We start from the raw sequence: 18,492 nt of genomic DNA, 5'->3' as shown, positions 1-18,492 counted from the left end.
ACCAGGTGCTGGATTTAGCTGTAGCTGATTTTGCAGAATGAAGACGATTTCCCAAAATGTCAAACTATCCTCAGGAGTATAGAGGACACCCCTGCAGGTATGAACTGTTGAGCGAGCAGCTGAAATCCTTGTTTCTGTTGCTGCATATATGACAAATGAAGAGGACTTTCTAGCAGGTCACTGTGCTGAGGTGCAACTGTACCAGGTACTTCTCAAATCAAGGACAAACTTTGGAGGCAAAAAAAAAACAAACAAACTGGAGCACACTGATTGATTCGCAGCTTCTAATAGTGCCAGCAGATGTGTGTGTTTCTTCTATTAAAGGCTGCACATCAATTACAGTGCTCTGTTTAAAGATTAAATGTCACCTCGCGTGTACTCACATGTCAGGGGAGTGTACAGTGTTCACGTGTCCGGCGTACAGTAGCTGGTCGTCCATTGGGATCAAAACTCTGAGTCCGTCCACCAGAGAATCCTTATCCAACACACACTGCACTGGAGCTGAACACAACAACACATGCAATAAATATGCACGCCATCATTTACAGTGTGTGTATGTAAGCACTTCCAGACAGTGTGTGCGTGCACTGACCAGGTGTCGAGGACCTCTCAGATACGCTGTTGCTGCGTGGTGGGAGGAGCTCGTCCTCGCTGAAGCTGCTGTCCTGGTTGGGCTCAAAGTCCTCGTCTGCTGCCATGCTCTCCATCAGCCGGCTCACCGCTCCCCTGGAGGGCTGCACAAACACATGCAAGGGCTTTAATTACACTCAGTTAAGTATTCATATAAGGAAAAAAAGCCTTGTATGTATTAAATTTATATTCAAAAAGCAAAAAAGGTCGTTAAGTGAAATCTGCCGTACTGTGAACACCTGGCTGAGGAATGAACCTGACTTTTTTTTGCTGCTCGCCAAATGAGCACGCTGACACACCACATATTAACTTCTCAAAGGGAAATGGTGAAATATTACAACACTTATGCTTACACACAGTCATTCTTTGCGGTTTTACTACCACAGAGAGCCCTGCACCCACTTTAGCTGCCTTTAGCGTCTCCTAAACAAACTCGTGTTCTGGCAGATGGAGAACAATACAACACTTAGGCAGAAAACACACGATACAAGAGGTTTACTTTTTCCTCTAACAAGAAAACAAAACAGCGTTAATTACCACACAAGGAGTCATTTCATTTTTCGAGATTTATTTTTTCCTAGAATGTAATGTGTTCACATTTAGGTCTGATAACTAGAATGTTTTGGGGTTTTGTCCTTGTTAGGATAATTAAGTTCACATCCATAATGACTTTGCAGCTGATCCATCATTGCACTGACCTCTCTGGCCTTGGTCTTGGCTTTTGGTTGGCTCTTGCGTGCCGGGCTGAGGCTCAGAGGCCCAGGGCTGTCGGTGATTGGACTGCACAGAGAGGACGGGCTCACGGGCAGAGGAGAGTCCTTCAGCTTCTTTTTCTGGGTTTTCAAAAGTCACATCACACAGAGTTAAAACATGCATATGAATGAATGAATGACGGCACTGAGGAGCTACTGGACAGATTAACATCCTTACACACACACACACACACACACACACACACACACACACACACACACACACACTAAGGACAGCATGTTGCAAGGCTGCCTGCAGTTGTCCTTTCTTGTCAGCAACACGACACAGACAGCAGGGGAGTGCTGCAGTGACTGAAGTACTGGGAAACCTGCTGGCAATCTGACACAAAGACACACACGCACACACACACAGATGTGTCAAGGGAGACAAAAGGATGCGAGGGTACCAGAGTTTGGAGGAGAAGCAGAGGAGTGAAACAGTAACAGAAAAGAGAGGGGAGATTAGAGAGATGGGGGAAAGAAAAGCTTGTGTGTCTTTGTTTTTCAAGCTTGTCTCAGTTGGTGAAACAACAACCCCATGAATTATTGACGTACTTTCACCACATCTTTCCCCTCTCTGCCCGGTGGAGTGGGTTTGGGTCTGGAGGCGGGTTTCGGGGTGAGAGGTGGAGCTGAGCTGGAGGAGGAGCTCTGACTGGTGGAAGCAGGGGCTGGCACAGGCATCTGATTGGCCGAGGTAGTGGCATCGTGGAGGAAAATCCTCTCGCTGCGTCGTCGGTTCCAGCCCTCGTCCTCGCTGAAGCCTCCCAACCCGGGGCCGGCGGCGAGGTCGAAGCTAAATCGCCGAGGCGACCGAGGGGAGGGGCGTGGTTTGGGCAGAGGCTTGCGTTTGACTGGCAGCACTTCATCTCGCTTGGTGGGGCTGGTCTGGTCGGTGCGGCGGGTTGCCGGGGGCAACAGGGGGAGCTCTGGGGCGGAGCGTTTGCCATGCAGCAAAGAGGGAAACTTCCTCAGGCGCAAGTCTGAGCCAGAGTCTGACCACTCACACTCTGATGAACCTGACACAGGACAGGACAGGAGAGGGTCACATGATGTAAAAACTCTTCTTCTCTTTTACACACACACACACACACACACACACACACACACACACACACACACACACACACACACACACACACACACACCTCCCATAAACATGCAGCCAGTAATAAACTAAGGTGTTGGATTTTCTGAAATCAATAACACTGAATAGGACTATTGATTAATTTGAAACTAATACATAATTCAAGCCTGAATCATTACATGCACCCTGATGTGACAATTACAAATGAATGAATATTTAACCATGAATCAATAACATAATCCTGAAGAAACGCTAGTGCAGTGAACCTGCCCAACCACAAAAAAAATACAATTATAGTGTATAGTGACCGCTGTCAGAGGAAACTGTGAAATGAGTAAAAACAGGAGAGTTTGTACAGTGAACAGCTTGAATCATTTTTTTTCAACAGAATTAAAAAAAGATGGTTTTTCTCAACTTTTCTTTTTCCTGCTTTTCATAAAAACTCTCTAGTTTGATTCTTAGTTACACACACACTGTTGTGTTTTTACCCAGAGTGCTTTGCCTGCTGTGGTGTTTGCCGTCATGGAGGAGGCTCAAAGGGGCCGAGCTGACGGGGAGCGCACTCGCTGCAAACCTGGCCAACAGACCCAGCCCGCTCTCCTCACAGCCACCATCGTCTGAGTCGGACTCCTCGTTGTCATCGTCGTCGTTGTCTTCATCGTCCTCTGAGGTTTCTGTTTCAAAGAGAAGATTTTCAGCTCAGACACAAGCACAGCTGCAGCATGGGCGTGGGCCAAAGGTCAAATCACTTCCTATTGTTTCTACTGACTGTGGACACAAAGAGTGCACCACGGAGAAGATGAATTAACGCAAGAACACAATCAAGATACAACTCCTCTAAGACAAAGACTGAGCTAAGCCCTGTGTGAAAAGAATACAGCAGGCTGGATCTTACAGTAACACAATTACGGTCTACACAATTACCCACAGGCACGCACGCACGCACGCACGCACACACACACACGCACAGAAAGTCACATCTTAGACTGTATGCTGATCAGAAACACCAGTGCAGAGAGAAGATAGACTGTCCAAACCACTGCAGCCTGCCTTCACACTGTTATGCTGTGTAAGCAAGATACAGCAGGAAAAAACTGCCATTTACCACATGCATGTGAGCCACACACAGTCAACAGCTGCTGAAACCATGTGAACTGAGCCTCTGACTCGGTGACAGAGTGAGGCGTGAAACTGCACTTCTTTTTCTCCAAGTTTGAACGGCTAGAAAAGCACACAAAAGGCAGCACACTCACATACACACAGATAGACATGTATACACTAAGTTGTCAGTTTATTAGGAACACCTAGCTAAAACTACTGAAGTCAAATAAACCCGTCCTGCAATAAATCCCACCTTCATGAAGGGTTCAGTGTTCAGTTTTTGTGTTAAAGAAGTGTTGAGTCAAGTGTGTGATCATTTTGGAGGATGTAGTCTGTGGTGCTGTTGGACAGCATTGTGTTATGTTGACAGGTGATCCTATTATTTCTCTCCTTCCCCATTCAAATCAATGAGGGCAGGCTAAAGAACGGACACAGCTCTTTGTTAGATTCATTACAGTTCAGCAGCAGCACAAATTGCCGCCTTGAAAATGATCAAATGAAACAGCTGAATCAACACCTTTTTAACACAGTTTCAACAAAAACTGGACATTACAACCATCACGAAGGGGAGAGTTGTTGCTTTAGACTGCATTATTTTAGCTAGGTGTTCCTGATAAACTGCCAACTGAGTGTATATACACTGTAGCATACTGCTGGTTAGCTGTGCATTGCTGGAAGTTAGCAGTTAGGTCCACGGCAACAGATGAGTAGGAGAGCATCTCCTCAGGGGTTAGAGTGTTAACATTGAAGGTGGATGCACAGTACACAACACCGTCTGCTGACGAAGAGTAACTTCACAAACACCACCTGTCTGGTTAAAAGCCTTAAACTTCTGAACACACCCTGCTGTGATGACACAGTGTACATGAGTCCACTTATTCATCATGGCAGCATGGTGGAAAGTTAAACCACTGGATGTTCTCTTGGTGTTGAGTTAGTCTTTAACCAGAACAGTAATGCTTCATTTTATTTTTGTGGCTCATTCAAATTTTTGTTGTGGCTCTGCACGACAATAAAATAAACATTAAAAACTATCTTCAAGTTGTTTGAACTTGATTTAGGAGTCAAATCTGGTACCTATGTTGTACTGTGAATCCACTATGTGTTAACAGTAGCAAGCAGACGACACAACAAGCAAGCACTGAGAGGACAGCCCTGTGAGGCCCCTTCGTATAATCTTCATAGTAAGTTTGAGTAACCATGGTTACCCCTCCTTTAAACCTTTATGTGGGGGTAACCAGGGTTTTCATTAAAGAGCTTTAATTTGTGAGAACAAAAAAAAAAAAAAAAAAACAAAACCAAAAAATGAAGGTAAAAGTTAATGTTCTGAATATGAAGTTCAATTTCAGCATCGTCCATGTTAGCGGTCAATAAAAAAATAGGGAGGGGCACTTCCTACTTACAGAGCAGGTGACAGGGGTGTGGCCTCAGGCAGGGCGGGGCAGCGCAGCGACGAGAGCGCAGCCTAGCCGTAGCGTAGCCTGGCCTTAGCACAGTCTAGCTTAAGCAAAGCTTTAGCCACAGCGTAGACTAGCCGCAGCGAGGTAGCGTAGGCTCAAGGCTGCGCTAGTCCTTGCCAAGCTTCTGTAATGTCGCAGCGGCAGCAGCACAAGCACATGGAACAGGCTGAGAGACACTCAAAGCATCATGGGTAGGACGAAGGGGGAAAGGGTGGGGTCAGAGGTGAAGGAGGAGGGAAAGGTGAGAGGACAGAGCAAGGTGTCTGAGAGAGCAACGTAAAGGGAAAAGGGTTATTTGAAGGTTTAGTAGACACAGAGGAGGAGCTCTATTGTCCAAATATCCCCAACATCTAACACAACCACTGCTGGTGCATTTACTTCCCCCACAACATCAAACACCAGGCCACATCATCAATAAACATTTAGTCTGAAAGAAATGTAGCTAACCATTCAAAACAATAGAAAACAAGCCAACTAGCATTAGATTTATCTTTGTTTTATAACCATTTCTGCTGACCAGGAAAAAATCTTCTCTGTCCAATCAGATTCAGCTCAGTGTACGTTGAATTTTACTTCTACATATGATGTTTTTTCCCCCAGATATAAACCTTAAGCTGAGCAGTGTTTTCTGACCTTTTCCAGGAGAACTAAAGGGATATTTGACGAACAGAGCACTAAAGGATGTGTGAGGTGCAGTGGCAGCTGGACAGACTGACAGAGACAGACAGACAGATGAAGCAGACACAAGGACCACAGCTCTTTGCTTTCTGTACCAATCAAATCAACACCTTTAATAAAGCTTATAGGTACCAAACTGCAATACAACAAAATCTCACAATTCACACAATTTTTCAAATGTACAAATGCTACAAAAACGGTTTGCAATCCAGGCAATAAAAAAAACACCATAGAAATAGGTAAACTATGTTTTTAAAAAAAGGCAACTTTGCAGAGAAGCCAGCAGCAAGAGAGGTAGAGATCGTCAAGCTAAAGCACAGTCTGGAAACAGCGGCCTTAGCAAAAAGCAAACAAAGACACGACCTGTGACGAGGCTCAGAGACACAGTATTGTCTGACTCAACAGCGAGGGGCGAGGGGGTGTAAGGTTTGGTCAGTAACCTTGGTCGAAGGAGTCGTCAGAGGAGCTGAGGCCCGCTTCCTCCAGCAGAAGGGATAAGTGCTTGTGTTTCTTCTTCTGAGACTTCTGGATGGACAGCAGTGATGTCGGCGATGATGCAGACCGCCTCTTCCTGGTCAGGTTGCCATGGGAACGCGTCCCTGAGAGAGGGGGCCAGCCCCCTCGAGCAGAATTGTGCTCCTCTGAATCTGAGTCTGGTGCGGAGAAAGTGCGGTTAATGATTCATGAGGTCACAGGGATGAAGACAAAGGGTCAGACACAAAGATGATTTCTGCTCCACCTCAACATCAAAACAGATGCTGCAAATTAAACCTGAATTCATTCTGTTTTCTCAAATACTGACGTCACATAAACTACAAGACCTGACGGGTTTGACCCTGTTAAACAACCGACCGGCGAGAAGCTTTCTACCACTACCATGCAACGGCATCATGTCCATCAAGATTGGGGGTGTCAAGAAGATGAGGCATAATGGAAAGAGTTGAGATGAAACAACATCAGTCTTTTAGTCTACAAGTCATCATCAGATACTAGTTAGACGGAGAAAAAAAATCCAGGGAAAATGAGATAAATATGGTTGGTTTAATGATTAAAAAGCACTAGATAGATAAAATGAAGAAAACATGTGAGTCAGTATTTAAATGATGAGTCTGACACTTTTCTTTAACAAATCCAGAGGACAAAAACAAAACAAGGAATTCTTTAGTTTGTCACTCAATGTTTTCCAACTTCACCACCCTCTTTGTGGCCATTTGTTGCTTCTCTAAATGTAAATTTTTTTTTAAAAAAGGGCACAAATTAAAAGTTTCCTTTTTTTAAAAAAAGCTAAGTTACTCCAACAAGAGTAAATAGTTCATTTGTGGGGACTATTTTCAGCAGCGGATGAATACACATTTGGTTCTTAGAGTATTTTCAGGCTCACAACAGAAATAAAGACTACTGCCAGCCTCATCACTGTGAATGTAAATCAGACTAACTAAAAGCAGACAAGCTCTGCTCTCTGTAACTCTGGATGCTTATAAAATGAAAAAATTACTTGGACTCTGTTCTATTTCATATCTGACATCATTATTGGTGGTTGATGGTTTGTCCTCAGGTACTCACTGTTGGAGCAGCTGCTGAGCTCTGATCTCACAGGAGAGAACAAGGTGGTCTTCTTCTGACCTTTAACCTTCTGGATGGTCTCTGAAGTGGAAGCCTTGGCAGCCATCTTGTGTTTCCCCCCTTTGGCAGCGGCGTGGATGGCGCGGTCCTTCATACGACTGTCAGTGGACTTGCCCTTCGACTTGTCTAATTTCGTGTTGGAGGTAATTTTGCGGGATGCACCGAGCGAGCTGAGCTGCGAAAGCGAAAGAGCTCTGTCGAGGTCTGACGCCAGCTGCTCCTGCTCACACACATGGCTGCGCTTTGCCTTCAACACCTGAGAACACCGCAAAGAAAACGTTACATTAATTAATCAGAACAAACGTGTTACACTGCTGGAGAAGTCAAAACAGGCTTTTCCAAGTGGCTCACCTCCAGAGCATGACTGGTGGATGGCTCGTGGTCATTCCAGCTCTTCTTCTTCTTTTTCTTCTTTTTCACCTTCACTCCTCCACTTCCTGCCTCCGTCTCCTCCTCTTCTCTGGACACCCGGAACCTCTTCCTCTGTCCTTCCCCAGCTTCAGAGTCCTCAGAGTATTGCACTGTCCTACCCACCCTGAGACAAAGGAGATTTTACACTGTTTTAAGCAAAAGCTGAACACGCATCTTAAAAAAAATAAATAAATAAAATAAATAAATAAATAAAAAAAAAACAACCTGCAAAATGGGATAAGAAAATGGCTGACTTGAGCTGCAGATCATCACTCACTTTGCAGGCCGGCTGTCCAGCTTGGGAGGCGTAGACAAATGTTTTCTCTTCCTGGGTCGTCCTCTGCCCCGTCTGGTCAGACTCCGCCTCTCATCCTCCTGCTGCTGCTGCCGCTCACTGACATAAACATAGAAGAGTTACGTGTGTTTGTCTGGGGTGGAGATGTGTTTTTTCTGTAGGTGTGTAATAATAGCAGCAGTGTCATTAATTGGTTTTGAATGTGGTTCCTATAATACATGTGCGAGCTGTGTTAAATAGCACTCACTGCTTGTCCCTGCGTCTCTGCAGCTTGCTCAGCTCTCTCTGCTTCTCCTTGTATGTCTTCTGTAGCTCAGCCAGGCGGACACGGTATTCAACTTCCACTGCGTCCAACATGTCCACAGACATTTTACTATATAGCTGCAGAGAAGATAGATGGAAAAAAAAAAGAAAAAAATGACAACTCTGTCACAACATTTCACAAACTGTCATCTCTGGGAGACCATGATTTTTTTTCTTCATCTTACTGGCTCCTCCTTCCTCTGCCTCCAGCTGTATTTCTTGTTGGGATCCAGCATTCTCGGCAGATCAATGTGGGACTGTTTCTCTATGGCTTCCAACAGGATCTGTCTGCTTGCTTCAAGAAGACAGTCCAGACCCTCTAATGTTAGATCTGCATGGGATGAACAGAGAAGTAAAATATTAGAGGAACACAAAAAACTACAAAATTTTTTAAACCCGATTTATTTCTGCCCTCTCCCCACCTTATCCCAACTCCCACCATACACTTCCTCATATCTACTCACCCTGCCCCTGGCTGATGTGCTCCATCTCTCTCTGGGCCATCTGGCTGAGCAGGGCCATCCCCTCCAGCGCCACCATCTCCAGAGGCCCCGCGCTGCTGCAGTCTTCAGCCACAGGAGGGTTTTCTATTTGTGGTATGAGTATTGGGGCAGGTGGGGTGCTGGGTCGGGCCTGGGCGGCCATCTCACTGGCTGTCAGCAGGGCAAGCATCCCCGCCATGGGATCCTCTGGACTGATGACGAGCGGGAGCGGCGAGTTGGAGGTGGGGGGAGGATAAACAGGGGTTTCAGACACACTTTCTTTCTGACTGGGAGTGTGCGAGTCGATTGGAGTGTCTATCTGTTCTTGTTCACACACAGCATTGGAGGTTTGCTCAAGTGACACACACTTCGGAGCTGATTCCTGGCTGTCTGAATCCACTGTGATGCACGATGGATATGGTGTTCGCTCTGGATCCTTGATGGCCTTTGGTTTGGGCTCAGCTTCAGTGAGTGGAGGGGGTAGAGGATACGCTGCCTGACATGAGTAAGAAGACACTTCCATTTTAATTTGGCCTCCTTCCTTCTCTTCCTCTCTGATTTCCTCCAGTCCTTTACCTTGTTGTGGTGGAGGACTGGGGACATGCAGAGAAAGTGGCTGAGGCTGGGGCTGGGACTTCAGTGCTTCTCCGTCTGCTTCTCTCTCCTGGATAACTCGGACAGGGCTGCAGCTCCGGCGAAGGGGACCCAAGGGTTCTGGTGTCATGTCCAGCTGAGGCCGCTCTAAACCGGGCTCCTGTTTGAGGAAAGATCCCGTCTTTGATGGCTCTAGTTTCTGTGGCTTGATGTCTGTGTCCAGGAGCCTTGGATGGAGGTGTGCTGAGGGCAAAGGAGCTGCTGAGGGTGGAGAGTGGGAGTGGTGGTGTGGGACAAGTTCTGTGTTTGCCCCTGTGGGAGCTGGGATGCGATAAGGGGGGAAAGGTGAGCCAAACGGAGCAGTGATGGACTGGTAAGGGTAACCAGGAGGGAGGTCTGTAGAGTGAAAACACAGAGTCACTTCTAGATTCATACGATATCAACCCGATTCATCCACTGCTCAAACATTCCTCACTCGCTCACACGACTGAACTTTGTCTCATCCACCCAACTTCACGCTCGTCCACTGAAGCTCATAACAGCATCAAATACACAGCAGGTGAAACACCTCAGACACCTCCTACATGTCACAGGTGTTCTGACGCTGCACAGATTAATAGACTTTTCAATAGAAAATGCACAGTTCAATCATTTAGTAACAACATGAAGGTGGAGCAGTTGATCACTGCAGCTCCAGACTGCAGCTCCAGACTCACCAGAGTATCTGCTCTTGAAATGTGCAGAGGCCGACTTCTGTCCCTCCGTCTGCTCCCTCCGTCCCACCTCCCCCTCCTCAGCCGCCTCCTGTTTAGGCCGCCGTGGCGAGGACGGGGGCGGGGAGGCTGAGCGGGGGGAAGGCGGGTGAGGCAGGGGTGTCGGCGGGTGCGGCATCACTCTCTGCCCCCCTTCCTCCGACTTGAGGGTGGTCACTGGCGAGGGGAGCGGAGGCAGCGGGGTGAGGGAGGATGTGGAGGGAGTCGGTGAGCGAGAGGGAGGGGGGAGTTTGCGAGGATGCAGAACGGGTGAAGGAGACGGGGAAGATATTGAGGAGGGTCTGGGTTTGGGGTCTGCGTTCCGCTTGTCTGATTTGTCTTCTATCTCTGGCCGGTGCTCGCTGGCCTTTAAACGCTCCTGAAACGCAGACAGAGAATGTGAGCAGCGTATGTGTGATGTGACGAGGGGGTAAAAACATTAGTGTGTGCTTCCACTGTTGAGGTCTCTATGACTGTGTTGTCCTGCTGCTGTAAATATGCTCGGGAGCATCAAATACATGAAATACATTCACCAATTGGTCTCGTTTGAGTAACGTTAGCTAAATCTACATAACTGATCAGTTAAAGAGCTGTTTTTAAAGATTTAGTAGTGACCACAGACAGGGAAGTTAGAAAGTATCAAAGATATGTAAATGTCCTTTAATACAGGGTTTGAACTATGTGTAGTTATTGATACGTGTGTGCTCAACAACACAAAGCCCACTCACAACTAGCTGTGCATTCCTCTGTAACTCCAGGACCTGCGCTGTGTGCTGCTGGATCATGAGCAGCTCCTGTTGCCGGAGCATCTGCTGCTGGGAGAGGAGCTGGAGCTGGGCTGCGTGCTGCAGCGAGCTGCCTGTACCGTAAACCCCCGACCACACCGGGGCTCCACGCTCCAGCACATCACCTCCTGCAGAGCGGTGAAGGGAGGCAAGAGGAAGAGTATTTGTTTACAGTAATTACCAACATCTGTCTCAAAATAAATGTGGTATTTATTTGTGCTAAAGTGCAATTTTAGAAGGGATAAATTTGGCAAACCATCATCATGCACACATCTGTCTGATTTCATATGTACGTGCACACACAGAGAGCAGCTTATACCATAGTGCGGCAGGTGTTCAGTAGGGATGACTATTAGCTGTCCAGACTGTGGGTCCCTGGCAAACTGGTAGGAAGGGGGTAAGGAGCCTGGCAGAGAGGGTGGGTAGCCTGGAGGGAGGGTCTGGTGGAGTGAGGAGGGACCAAGGCCTGAACAGGACGGGAGGGAGAGAGAGGGGAGAAAATGGAGAGAAAGAGTGTGAAGAGTGTTAGAGGAAGATCTGGAAAGAAAACAAAAACAAAAAACCTCAGCCGAGCTAAAACTAACCTTTACTTGGCGTCATCCAGAATTTATACCCACACTGAAGCCGCAATGGAGTCACATATGAGAGCACGCTCTGAATTTAGCTGCTTTTCAGAATTTTTGTCTTTTTTCGCCCTCACTGTCTAGACAGAGCTGGCCCTTGGGGAGCTCTGTGTATCCATGCATATCTGTGTGTGTGTTTGTGTTTGTGTGTGTTTCCATGTTTTCAGATGGTATGTGTAAGCTCACATAAGTATGCAAGTATGTGTCTCCTGACGCTGTTATTTCTGGACGGCGAGTGTTGGAGGAGGAGGAGGAGGTCTGGAATGTCCTGCAGAGATCAGGAATGTCTGTGGCACTTGACCCCTGGAGGCTGTTGCTGGACGGCCTCTCGACAGACAAAAACACCTCCCTTTCTGCTGCGCCAATCAGAAGAGGCTTCCAGAGGTGCAGGCAATATTTAGCAAGCATTTCTTTAACACCAGGTTGGATAACTCTGATGTACACATCACAACTACTGTGCTACTAAGGCTTTGGGCAGTGTGATATTGTATCTGTCCACATCTGGCGGTCTCAACATCTGCATCTGTCGTACATGTACAAACTACACTTGTATCAGCCTGATGTCACGATGCTGTGATGAAAACACTGCGACAATAAACTGAAGTTGAAATAAAATGTAAAGCATGTTGTCATGGTTCAACCAATCAGCACATGAGGGTGAAGTCTCACCCTTGTTATCTGATTTATCTAAGCAGTAGCTGAAAACACAGACATTCAGGTCACTCTCACACCAGAAAAAACATCCCGACATAATATCCATTATCTGCTGCTAGTGTTGTATATTTTGTAAATATCTAATTATATTTATTATTATATTATCATCTATTATTAATCTTTTTCTTAAGTATTTCTTGCATTTGCAGTATTTTCAGTATTCTCTTTGTATTTCACTGCTATAACACTGCAAATTTCCCCGCTGTGGGACTAATAAAGGCTATCTTAATCTTAATCTCAATAAGATGTTGAATATTTGAAATCACTAAATACAGCCCACGTGTGTCACCAGGAATGTGAAATGCAATGTTAGGAACATCTAAATATCTGCTTGTTGCAGTTAGCGAGTGTCTTCACTCATGTGTGTGTCTACTTACTGTATGGTGTGCTGGAGAGCCAGACTGGGGGGGCTCCAGGTCGGGGTATCCAAGGGTGAGAGGTCAGAGTTGAGGGGTCTGGAGGCCAACGCCCCGCCCCTGCCAGAGCAGCCCCTCCTGTCACCATAAGGTTGGGGGTCATGAGGCTGGGTGTCATCATACTGGGTGTCAGGCCGCTGGATAAAGGCGCAGGGTGCATCTGAGTGAACTCTGCCAGCTCTTTAGACTCTCTGAGAGGAAACGAGACATGTTTTTATTTAGAGTCATGTGTTTTGAAGCAGAGATTATGAACAAAGTTATGTTCTTGAAAACTGAGAGCTGATTTTTTTTTTTGCCATGGTAACCTCTAACCTGGCACAAGGGGAAAAATATGGTAAAGTATGGTCAGCACCTGAGCACTTTCTCCTGCTCACGCTCCAGTCGGCCGGCCAGCAGTCTGTCATCGTGGTGACGGGCACGGTCCTCCCCTCGCTCCTCATCTAAGACAGGTTGAGGCACGATTAGACAGGGCTCTTTAGAGGCTGCATCACTGAGACTCCTTGAGTGTTTAATCCCCAATCCCACATGTAACATACATTAAAGAAAAGAATAAGAAGAATACGAGCTGAGAAAGAAGATGTATCAGGTGGTACAGAGGTAAAAAGACATGAGGGGAGAAGAGAAAAATGGGGAAGGAGGGGGGGACAAGGTGACACCGGCTCTGTTACAGTGACATGACACCACATGTCAAAATGAAGGGAGAGGCTAAAAATATGATGTTGGGCTGCAGCCTGAACACAAAGAGCGTGCACGCACACACACTGCTCACACACACACACACACACACACACACACACACACACACACACACACACACACACACACAAATGGAGTGTCAGCTCTTATCAGTTATTAGTCCAGTGCTACAGGAAATGTGTGAACATCTCCTCCACTGCCTTACTATACGCACAGTCAGAGTCTTAAACCCATTCTGCTTACTAAGAGGGCTGGCGGCAAACGGCAGAGATGGAGAGCGAGGAAAAGAAAGAAGGAAGAAGGACAGCAGCAGCACTCAACCAAGACATCCAGAATAAACATGAGGATCTCCTGCTCACGCTCTTTCCCTTTAACCCTCTTCCATCTCATCAACGCTGACTGAAGGTCCCCGAGCAGTAGAAAGGTTTTATACGAGTGTGCTGAACCCTTCAGTTCTGCTCTGGAAAGTGTGTGTGCGTGTGTGTGTGTGTGTAGCCTGTAAAGGGACAAGAGACTTTAACAATCCCTGACATGCTCCGCAGGAAAGGTTTCAAGACTGTTACCAGGGTTACAGGGAGCCTGTCCCACATGCTATCCTCTCTGCATCAGAAAGCCAGCGATTAGCGCTGCACGCCCCCTCTTCCTCCTCCCCACTCCTCCATCTCGCACTCTCTCAACTTCTTTTACTTCCTGACATACCTCTCGTTTCTCGTCTATCAACTAATCGATCTCCGACCATCAGCACATCTCTTATCGTTAGCCCATCCTTCTTCCTCTCCTCCTTCCTGCTACCCACCCATCCATCCATTCATCTATTTGTGTTTTCTGTGTAAATCCTCTGCTGTTTATTTAGAGCTCTCCACAGCATGGGGGGGGGGGGGGACTGATGCCATTAAACCAATCAGTCTGCTCAAGCAGGGAAATGAATAAACCCCCAACGGGGATGCACGTGCATACACACGCACACATGCAAATACACAAACATCTACAGTGTCTCGCAAATACACACAATTCCTCATACACTCACACACACGCTCACACACACACACACACACACACACACACAGTCTGTCATTCTCAAGACTGATCCATTGCTTAGCAACGCACCCATGGTCTTATTGTAATTCAAGGCTTGTTTGTAGCTTTTAGCTGCACTATGTAATGACATGTTTAATGCAGAGAGGGTGGAGGTGAGGTTGGGGAGGTGGAGCTGAAGAAAAGAGCGGAGAAAGAGAAAAGGGGGCCTGAGGTGGGACAAGGAGGGAGCGCTTCTACAAAGACCCTTCTCAGAGAGGAAGGAAGGGGGGAGAGGAGGGGAGACATTCAACAAAATAGAGAGAGAGAGAGAGACAGAGAGAGAGAGGCTGGACTGTGGGAGGACAGAGAAAAGCGTGGAGCTGAGAGAGAAACAGAAACAAGGGGGAAAGACACAGAGAGATGGAGAGGGAGCTCTGTCGCTGAATGACCTTGACGTCCAAGAATAGAGAGCACTGTGGCAGGAATTGCTATGCAGCACAGAGAGCCCAGTGACACCCCAAAAAGAGCCTTTCAACCAAACACATCCCATGACATAATTAGCAAAAAAGTTGTGTTAACAATTCCAGTCACGTTTACATGGATGAACACCTCAAAGTCAAACAGGGGCTGAGGAAATATGAGTTTGATCCGAAAGAAAATGACTCCTCCATTATTCATGGAAACCAGAATGAGGAATCATTTGTTCTTGGTTCATTTAACTAAGGGATCCATGTTCCCTACAGTACGACTGTGAGAGCAGCCACATCAGAGAGTTGAAAGCAGAAGCAGGACAAAGTACACTAGAAAAATGTTTAAATATATCGAGTACACTTGATTTAACTTGCCAGAAACTATCAAACATAAAATTACTTGTGTGATCAGCTGAGTGAACTTTACCTCCTGAATCCTGAAAGTATTTCAAACCTTTCATACATGGTCACAGCAGTGACTTTTCAATATTATACTCCAGTCTTTATTGTTCACATGCAAGACACAACATTTTACTAGAGTAGTCAGCAGGATGTGCAGTTTTGTCACATCTACCTCACATAAAAAACATAATTACCTTTAATAGTTGTTTGCAGCAGCGGTCTCTGTGTGTCTGAAGGTCCACTGGTTGGTTTACTGGTGCTTCCACTGTCTCTCTGCCGGGCCACAGCTACAGCAATGCCAACTGGAGGGTGGCGCACCTCGCCCTCGCCCTCTCGGCCAAACGAACGGGCGCTGTCGGGCCGCTCCTGCTCTCTCTTCAGCTGGGGAGGAACCCTCAACGCCCCTGAACCAGCTGATCCAACCGCTAACCTTTCCCTGTCCCTCTCTCTCTCCCTTTCCCGCTCTCTCTCTTTTTCCCTCTCCCTCTCTCTCTCGGCATCCATGCAAATGTTACCCAGACCCCCAAAAGGCCCTCGGCCATCTGCAGCGTGCCTGGAGGACCCAGGACCTTCAGCACCAAAGTTTCCACTGTATTTAATTAGACTCTGCATGGCTGAAACCTCTGTGGGGTCTGAGCCGGCCCCCCCACCACGCTCTCCACCACTGGACCCTGCCACCAGTGACCCCCCAGGTCGGTAGAGGGCTGATGGGTCCAGGTAGCGTCTCTGACTCCCCTCCTCACCTGCACGCCCATGTCCGTGTTGGGAGGGGTGTGTCTGGGGGGAATGGCTGTGGGAGTGTGGGTTATTGTTGGGCCGGTGAGTTGTGTGAGGGGAATGGGACACTTGTGTGTGTGTCGGCTGGCTGTGGGGTGAGGAGAGTGTGTGTCCGTGTTGGGCTGCCAGAGCAGCCATGTGAGTCGTGGCGTAGTTAGCCAACGGGCTGATGTTATTCCACTTAGGCTCCGCCCCTGCCCGATCTATACCCAATCGGATTGAGTGTTTAGAGATGTCCCTGTTTTCTGGGCTGAACCTTGATTGACTAGAGGGGTACGATGTGTCCTGGCTTCGTTTACCAACAGAACCATTGGAACAAATGACAGAACCTTCCTCTCTTTGATTGCTTAAATCGCCAGACTGGGAGAGTCGAGGGTGATCCATCAGGCTCCTCTCAGGAAACCTGTAGCTCTCCCTCTCCCTGTCTCTCTCCCGTTCACGTTCACGCTCTCTGTCTCTCTCCCGTTCACGTTCACGCTCTCTGTCTCTCTCCCTCTCTCGTTCACGCTCTCTGTCTCTGTGTTTGTCACTATGTTTGTTGTCACGGGCCTGTGAGGCGATCTGGATGGGCCCGGCCCGCTCGTCATAAACCTCCACAGAAGGCACATATGTTGGGGCGCTGACTCGCTGCTCTCTGATAGGCTCTCTGGGTGCAGAGGGGTGGGGCGGCCCAGCGACAGGGGGCTGGAGCGCAGGGGGGAGGACATAAGATATGTGGAGGCTCCCAGCTGATGAGTCGTTCCTCCTCTGTCTGTCTGATTGAGAGTTTGAGTTAGCGTTAGAGTTATGGTTGTGATGGGGTCGAGAGCCACCCTCTTCATCCCGACCCCCTCTGTCAGTTTCTGGTCCATGGAACCTGCCCGCAACCCCACCTGGTGGGAGGGAGGGCTGTGGAGGTGATGGCCTGGATCTGGCCTCCACTATGGAGGGCTGAGGGTGCGATTTGTGCTGGTGGAGGTGAGGATGGAAAGACCAGCTGTCTCTGTCTCTCTCTGTGTCCCGGTCTCTTTCTTTCTCTCGTTCCCGGTCTCCGCTCCTCACCCTGCGGTCCTCCTCGCTCCTCCCATCTTGTGTCAGGTCCACCACGCTGTGCGGCCGCTGCTCCTCTCTTGACCGCTCTCGCTCCCTGTCCCTCTCCCCCCGGTAGGCCCGCTCCCTACCGCATTCCCGGGACATCCTCTGAGGGGGTGTCGAGCTGGATGGGGCGGGCGGCGGCGCAGACAGAGGATGGAGAGGCGACTGGCTCAAGGAGGCTGGCAAGTAAAAACCATCTACAACATAAAACATAAAACAGATGAGTCCAAAAACACAAACACAAGCACACACAGCTGAAACAGGTGATAAAGATTCATGTATACTGCAGCACACATGCAGAGGGGACCAGAATAAATATTTTAAATGTTGTCTTCTCAAGAAAATGTAACTATAATAGACCTACGGTCCAAGGAGAAGAGGGGAAAAAGCTCTATCCATCATAGCAAGAAAAAAAAAAAAAAAAAGAATCAGGGCCAAGACTGGCCCAGCTGTCAGCCTGCTTCTGGCTGGAGGTTTGGCCCAATTTCACTAAAATGAAAAGGCTTAACACAAAACCTACAGCTACTGATGTATCACAGGATATGAAAGGATATGTACTCTAAATCCAGCCATTTGTCTCCATGAATGTTGTCCGTGACAGTGACTGACCTTTATGTGAGTCGTAGAGAGGGTGCTGGGAGAGCGAGGGAGGATCGAGGTGCCCCAGGGACAGGTAGGGGCTGGAGTAGAGGCTGCTTGGCAGCGGAGGGTAACCTGAAGACACCAACACAGAACATGTCACACACTGCAGATCAGACTAAATACATCAGTAATGTAAACAGATAGAAGCAGATAGAAGCATCTTCTGCTGTCAGCTAACAGTGTAAAGCTACTACTTAGATTTAGAGCTGCAATGATTAATTGATTTATCAATTAGTCAACTGGCATAAACTTAATCAGCAACTATTTTGTTATTTGAGTCATTGTTTTCTGTCATTTTCTAAATTGAACTTTTCCAATGTGAGGATTTGCTCTTTTATATCATTTTAAACTGACAAAACAAACTACTGCTCTATTCTCCACTGCCTTCACTGAATCAGTTAATATTTGCACTTTAATGAGATATTACCTCTTTTTCTGTTTTACTGTTTTCTCATTATGCTTTTCACTTCTATTTTTTATGCTTCTTTTATTTCTGGGAAGCTCGTTGAATGACCTCTGTGTATGATAATGTGCTACACAAATACATTTGCCTTGAAGATGCCGCCTCGGATTCTGAGAAACTCTTGAGCCTTTTGTTCCACTAAGTTTTTTTTTATGTTTAATTTAAGCGACCAGACGATTGAGAAAATAATAATGATTAACTGATTACAATTAATTGATGATGAAAATAATCGTAAGTTGCAGCCC

General features: G+C 47.3%; 1 protein-coding gene across 2 annotated transcripts in view; it reads right to left on the bottom strand.

Annotated features, from left to right (window-relative positions):
• Positions 1-18,492, bottom strand: part of tnrc18 (trinucleotide repeat containing 18) — a 47,553-nt gene that overhangs the window by 11,228 nt on the left and 17,833 nt on the right. For both annotated transcript variants that reach the window (XM_071474269.1, XM_071474270.1), the window contains 19 exons: positions 17,752-17,856; positions 15,486-17,339; positions 13,059-13,146; positions 12,668-12,897; positions 11,273-11,419; positions 10,897-11,081; positions 10,133-10,547; positions 8,805-9,812; positions 8,526-8,671; positions 8,285-8,418; positions 8,020-8,136; positions 7,683-7,866; positions 7,272-7,587; positions 6,149-6,361; positions 2,958-3,143; positions 1,938-2,401; positions 1,329-1,463; positions 593-734; positions 384-501 (listed from right to left, as the gene is read on the bottom strand). In XM_071474269.1, coding sequence (XP_071330370.1) covers positions 384-501; positions 593-734; positions 1,329-1,463; positions 1,938-2,401; positions 2,958-3,143; positions 6,149-6,361; positions 7,272-7,587; positions 7,683-7,866; positions 8,020-8,136; positions 8,285-8,418; positions 8,526-8,671; positions 8,805-9,812; positions 10,133-10,547; positions 10,897-11,081; positions 11,273-11,419; positions 12,668-12,897; positions 13,059-13,146; positions 15,486-17,339; positions 17,752-17,856 — 6,187 coding nt within the window. The remainder of the gene's footprint in view (positions 1-383; positions 502-592; positions 735-1,328; positions 1,464-1,937; positions 2,402-2,957; positions 3,144-6,148; positions 6,362-7,271; positions 7,588-7,682; positions 7,867-8,019; positions 8,137-8,284; positions 8,419-8,525; positions 8,672-8,804; positions 9,813-10,132; positions 10,548-10,896; positions 11,082-11,272; positions 11,420-12,667; positions 12,898-13,058; positions 13,147-15,485; positions 17,340-17,751; positions 17,857-18,492) is intronic.

The sequence above is a fragment of the Trachinotus anak genome, unplaced genomic scaffold (genome assembly GCF_046630095.1).
Source record: "Trachinotus anak isolate AG129_WGS33_773 ecotype Australia unplaced genomic scaffold, CSIRO_AGI_Tana_v1 ptg000003l, whole genome shotgun sequence".
Taxonomy (NCBI): Eukaryota; Metazoa; Chordata; class Actinopteri; order Carangiformes; family Carangidae; genus Trachinotus; species Trachinotus anak.
The sequence above is the reverse complement of the archived record's forward strand: the minus strand, read 5'-3'. Positions and strand labels throughout refer to the sequence as shown.